The sequence below is a fragment of the Pteropus alecto genome, unplaced genomic scaffold (genome assembly GCF_000325575.1).
Source record: "Pteropus alecto unplaced genomic scaffold, ASM32557v1 scaffold78, whole genome shotgun sequence".
NCBI lineage: Eukaryota > Metazoa > Chordata > Mammalia > Chiroptera > Pteropodidae > Pteropus > Pteropus alecto.
Window position 1 is genome coordinate 8,625,668 of NW_006443124.1, and position 6,516 is coordinate 8,632,183.

At 51.7% G+C, this 6,516-nt stretch overlaps 1 protein-coding gene across 1 annotated transcript in view; it reads right to left on the reverse strand.

Annotated features, from left to right (window-relative positions):
• The window catches only part of SLC25A48 (solute carrier family 25 member 48), a 36,817-nt gene that overhangs the window by 18,890 nt on the left and 11,411 nt on the right, over positions 1 to 6,516 (reverse strand). Inside the window, exon 4 of the mRNA XM_025040730.1 lies at positions 6,091 to 6,349. Within this exon, the coding sequence (XP_024896498.1) occupies positions 6,091 to 6,349 (259 nt within the window). The remainder of the gene's footprint in view (positions 1 to 6,090; positions 6,350 to 6,516) is intronic.

Here is a 6,516-nt window from a genome sequence, read left to right on the forward strand (position 1 = left end):
CACAGTTCCTAGTCTGAAATGCTTCTCCATCCCCACAACCCCATCTGCAAATCATAGCCAGTATTCAAAGACCCGGTCAACAGTCACTTCCTCTCCAGAGCCTTCCTGGTCAGCACAGCCAGACTCTGAGGTTCCAGAGCCCCCCACGTGCCCTTCTCATTCCACACATCTGACTGCTCACCAGTCTGTGTGCTCCCAGAAGGCAGGGGCTGTGGTCTGATCACACCGATTTATCGGTTCTGCTTGGCTTAGAGCAGGGCTCAGGGAATGCTTGTGAATAAATGAGTCACAGAGTGAAATGACACAGGTGTGACAGTCAGCCTTGTGCCTCCAGCTGGGCCAGCACAGAGTTAATTTCCCCGTCCTCCTCGAATCCCCCAACTCTGCCCTCTGGTGGTACTGAGGGTATTGTGACAAGTACGGTAATTAGGCTCTTAATGAAATCACGAACCTGAAAGCTCTCAGATGGGGGAGGAGTGAGTGTCCTTGTTCATCTGTCTCCAGGATGTGTCTTGACCCAGGCGGCAGAAGGACCACAGCCCCACCTTCCAGCTCAGACCCAGCACAGTACCAAGTGGGGCTTGAGCCTATGCAAAGGGTGATGATGACTTCACAAGGGAGAGTTTCTTCACAGGTGCCTTACTATCGAGGTCATGTCTGACTGAACCCGAGGTCAGCTTTTCCTTGTTTGCCAAGTGGCAGAGGCCCCAGGAGAAAACCTCAGTTAAGGTGGAAGAGTTTATATGGGGCATAACAGCCATTTCAAATGGAAATTCCCTCTAAACTTCAGCAACTCTCAATGTAATTGAGCAAAACCCTTCTGCATAACACTCTCATAATATGTAGCAAGAATCTGAAAAATGACCATAGCCTTTTACCCACTCATGAGTCAAAGAGCCCACACATTTAGGGAAATAATTCAAAATGAAGACAACTCTTTATGAACAAATCTGCTAATCGCAGCACTATTTTTAAAAGAGGAAAACTGTAAACAACCTAAATGTTCATTACTAGGATGATTCTTAAATAAAAACTTTACTAACATTATAGCTAACATCGATTCTGCGTTTTCAACGTGCCAGACATTGTGCTAAGATCTTCACGTGTAATTCATCATCCCGTGCCATCCCAAGTATGAAGTTGCTACTACTGCTATATCTGCTTTGCAGATGAGTAAACTGAGGCTTGGTCATGTTAGGTTTGTCCTAAGTCTCTTGACACTGGTAGAGGTAGGATTAGAAGCAGGTAGTCTAACTCCAGAAACTGAATTCTTACAACACTATATCGTCCCTCTGAATGTGTGTGTGTGCACATGTGTATTTGATGGAATACTGTACATCTTTTACAAGTATTATCCATCCATAAAATTATTTTATATGCTATTTTAATAACAAAAATGTTTCTATTATGTTGAGTTAGAAACAGGATATGAAACTCTCTATATAAGTACAATCTCCTAAAATATTTAATCCATGTACATAGAAAAGGAAAAATGTTAATGTGTTAACAGCGACTGTATCTGGGTGGATGGGCATTTTCTCCCTCTATAGACAGTGTTCCATATTTTGTACATTTTCAACCATGGATCACCATGAACAGATAATCAGGATGAACTCACTGACTTTACATTTGCAAATCCCCCAACCAGATCAGGTGAGGTCTTACCTTGACCTGCCAGTCTACCTGTCAATATTCCAGAGCAGAAAAGCCAGAGGTTTCTGGCACCCGGCTTCTGGCTTACGGCTCACTGTCACCGCTCAGGAAGTGAACTGGCAATTCTGGAGGAAAGCCACAGCCAGAAGCAATCCCACAAGCCCAGCTCACGTCTGCCCGGAAGTGCCTACCTCAGCCCAGTCACCACACAGAGTGGGCCTGACCCTGAGCAGAGAGCACAAGCTTGCAGCCGGCCCCGACGCAACGCCGTCCAGGCCACACTGTGCTTTGGGCTGCACAGTGTCATGCTGGTTCGGTTGTGTTTGGCTTTGTTTTTAATTGAATTATCTGACAATTCCCAATGGAAAGACCCCACAGAAAAATCTTGCTTTCTGTCTTTTCTTAAAAATCAGAAGATCCAGGCCACGTGGCAACAGTCAGCTGGAGCAGAGTCAGAGCCAGCCCCTCAGATAGGACGTGGGCCCAACACTCCCGGCTGCCTCCCAGGCACCCAAGCTGACACATGCGCTTGGACTGCTGCTTTTCTAACAGCAGAATGATGTGGAAGGTGAAATATGTTCTGTGTTACTGTTTCAGTGAAAAGAGGGAAAATGAAACATAGGCCAGGAGGGGTGTGTGTGTCAAAAGAGTAGAAGAAGCTACATTTTCCAGGCACCTCTGCTCACTTCTGTCACCTCCCTGGTCCCAGCGAGCCTGAGTTTTCTGCCTCTGTCCTAGAAGGTTCCTGAAGAACGAGTAAAAAGAAACCACATCCTTCCTCATATTCTGAAAAGGTTCCCAGCAGAAAGTACGGTCTGGAGACATACTGCCTGCCTCCCCTGCTCCGTCCCCAGTAGCCGATCCTGCCCAGCATCTGAAGCCACCAAAGCTCTTCTTTCGATCAGGCGTGGGGGTTCAGGAAGAGTGGACCATGTGTGAAGGAGCTGCCAAAGCCACAGAACTCAGACCCACCCCCAGAACCCATGAGCTGTGCCTATTAGTTGAACAATGTCATTTTGGAGACAGGCTCCCAGCCCCCATCCCTCCCTAAAGTTTGAAGCTGGTTTTGTGCAAAGGCCCAGATGTTACCAGAGTTGCCGTAGCCTCAGGTTCTGCAAAATCCTGGGGGCAGAAGCAGAAACAGCACCGATGGACTCAGAGTCAGGCTGCCTGGGTCCGCATCCCAGCACCACCTCCCACTAGGGGAGTGACCTCAGGCAGGTATGGAACCTCTCTGTGCCTCAGTCTCCCCTCTGTAATTGTCTAGGAATTGGGTTGTTAAGATTAAACGCACACAAAGCTCTCAGCACAGTGCCTGGCACTTAAGGGCTCAGTAAATACTGGCATCTCAGCCCCCACTGCTGTGACAGGTCTGGCTGAGCCCAGATCAGCGGCTTGAGGGGCACACCTGAGGAGGACGCTCCGATCTTAATTTCTACCTTCTCTCCACCCACTCGGTAAAGTGGCTTAGTCTTTGTGCTAACACTAAGCCTTGTGACCAGGAGCTAATGACTTAGAGCTTTGTGGGGCTGAGAAATATTTGCCTGCAGGACCCTCCTTGGCCTCTTATTAAGAGCCTTTCCTGAGCTCCCAAAAAGCCAGTTTTTGCTACATGGGGAAGGACAGAACAAACAGGCGCATTTTCTGTTGCCGCCTCAAAGGGTTTTGTTACGAAAACTGGTTTCTTCTGGCACACGGATGAACTGATAACCTGAGGTCCCGGGCAGGATCCTCCTCCCCACCCCACCCCCCGTGCAGGAGTGGGGTCAGGGGATCACATCCCTCCTGAGATGCTGTCGACGCCTCCTATGGTGGAGAGGCACAGGGAGGGCACACAGGTCCCCGTATTCTCACTGCTCAGAGGGCTTATACAGGGGGCAAGGCTCTAGAAGGGTCCAGACTTCCTGGATGGGCAGTTCTGGAGAGTCCCACCCCAGATGGGCTCTGCCCTGGGCAAGCAGGCATGGGTGACACTCAGTGCTGCCCTGATCAGGTGTGTATGGTCCTGAACTCTAGACACTCCTTCCAACCCTCCCACCACCGCTCCGAAGCCCTTTCTGACGCCCCAGCCTGCCTGAGAGCCCGTCCCACCCCCTCCCTCCCACCATGTTTAAAGTGGCCCAATTCCTGTCTGCCTGTCTGCTGGACAGAACATTACAAGAGGGACAGTACCGTTTGTTGCTCACCGCTGTATCCCCATCACCTAACCCCGTGCCTGGCATACAGCAGGTGCAGAACTTGCATGTTGGGTAAATGAACAGGGCCAACCGTCATACCGGCCTCACACTGTCATGATGGGTATCGAATGAGACGGTGAGCATCCAGCACTTAACACAGTGTCAGGCCCACAGTGAGCACTTAACAACTGTGGCAGCTGCTAACGGTGGCTGCTCAGCTCCCTAAAATTGAGGGTCCTGCATACCCAGCTTTGGGGCCTTTCTTGGCTTTGGCCTTTAGCTGGCTGCCCCTCAACTTTCCTCCAGTCTCCAGAGGCTTCTAGACCCCTGTAGCTCAGATTTTGGCCTGCCAAGTCAGCCCCCATTCTAGTACCCTCCACAGGACAGGTGCGGGTAGGTGAGGGCAGGACAGAGGATGGAACCAAACACTGTCAAGAAAGCTCGCCAATCAATTTGCCTTGAAATATCCCAAGCTTCCTGAAGGAAGGCATTATTGGAGAATCATCTCCCCTGGTGTCTGGGCTGGCTACGCACCCCTGCACCCCCCACATATATGTGTACCTGCCCCTATTTCCTCCCCTTCCAGAAACAAGGAGCCCAGGTTGGGAAGGCAGCAGGGCTGCCCCCAAAAGCTGAGGAGCCTCATCACTGAGCCTCTTCTAACATCTGGTTCCTAAAGAGTTTTAAGGCTTATGGAGAGGTTTCCTCTATACCAAGGACTAACACAAGCTTTTCTGAAGGAGACAGGACAGAGCAGAAGGCCAGCCTGGGGGCCCGGACTCCCGGGTTCTAAACCTGCTCACAATGCCCTTCATTCTTCTATGTCTTTGCTTTTGCCTCTAGGATAGGACCAGATCAGCAAGCCTCAAACATTTCTCAGAGGTACAGTCCTTTGATCAAACTAAATTGTAGCAAGATGTGACACGGTGTGTCTAGTGGATGGAGGTGGGGACACCCCTGCTCTGTGTCTCCCTGGGGGGCCCCATGGGGCTATGCTCTGTGACCCTCTGGATGAGCCAGCCCATTTGTTGTCTTGTACTTCCCCTCATGCTGACACGACCATGGGCCTTGGGGCACTGAGTGTCCAGCAGGTGTGCCCCACCTCCTCAGGGTCCCAGGCTCTCCTCATGCCCCAGCGGGAAGGATCAGCATCACTCTCAGAGCACGTGCAGGCCTGTCCTGGACACCCTCCCATGCCGGGCGGAAAGTGCAGGCTGAGTTGAGGCGCTGGGCTGGGATGCTCCTGAGTGGGCTCTCAGGGCTCCAGCTGCAGGGCACAGCTGACTCGGCCTCTGGGTCACACGCAGAAGGCTACCAGAGAGAGGGGTCTTATCCACAAGAGCTGTTAGCCCCGATGGGATCTCTGAGGTGATTGAAAGCACCTTGGATCCAGCCCTTTCTCTACGGAAAAGGAAACTGAGGCCCAGGGAGGGGCCGGATCTTCCTCGAGGAGACAGTGAAATTAGAGCCAAGAACCAAACTCCAAGGTGCCGAAATTTGTCTACTAAGACCCCCAGCTCATCTTCTAGAGCTGGCACTTTCTACTCTGCATAAGAAGTGCCTTCTGGTTCCTTTGCTCCTCCTTCATCAGAACCATTCCCAGGAGGAGACACAGAAACCTCCTTCCCAGCAAGGAGGAAAAGACAGGTGTAGCTTGGGGTGTGGGGGTGCTGCATAGCACACCAAGAAATGGAGCTGCAATTGGGGTGTCAAGGGCAAGGAGAGGATGGGGCCCCTCCACGCCCCTGGGACCCGCCAGTCCAGGTGTGAGGCCACACTCCCTGGTGCGTGGGCCAGGTGTGGCTTTGAGTCCTGCCCACACTTGTTTAATGCTCTGCTGCTGCCCTTTTAAAATGCTTAATAATTTTTGAACATGGATTCCACATTTTCATTTTTCACTGGGTTCTGCAAATTAGGGAGCTGGTCCTCACTCACTGGTCACTGACTGTGTGTCCTGAATTAGTATCTGAATCTCTGGGAGTCTCAATTTCCAACTCTGGAAATAGTGACAGCATCTATCTCACAGAATGGTTGTAAGGACGAATTAAGAGGACATATGCAAAGCTCTTAGCAGGTGCCCGGGAAATACCTAATCAATGAGAGTCAATATTCTAGATAAAGTAACAATAATCACAGACGATTACGTGACCACATAGATGCCCTGCTCAATACAAAGGATGTTCACAACCACACCGCAGACCCTGCAAACCAGGAGAGGGTCATGGGGCCCAGGCACAGGCGCCCTCCCCTGGCCTCTTACCTTCCCGAAATGGCTGTGTTTGCATCTGCAGCCGGATCTTGACGAGGTCCACAGGTGCGCCCAGCCCAACAGAGACCACGCCAGCCACCATGCTGGCCAGAAGCAGGTCTGGCAGCGTGTGGGGCGGATCGGTCTCGGGCTCCCTGCACTGGTGCCGGCTGAGGAACCTCTGTGTGTTACTGAAGACCCCAAACACCACGGAGTTATAAACTGCGATGCTGGCCAGGGGGAAGGACATGCCCTTGAAGAAGCCGAAAACCTGTGGGGAAACCCCGGGGGAGGAAGCGTGAGTGCCAGGGCCTGACTGCCGCCAGGCGCCAAGCTCCCCACGCTGCCCTCCTGCTGCCTGCGGGCAGGCGGGGAGACAGCGCAAAAGTAAACCAAGGTGCCAGGATAAGAGAGGAGGCTGATGTGATAGGAGAGACA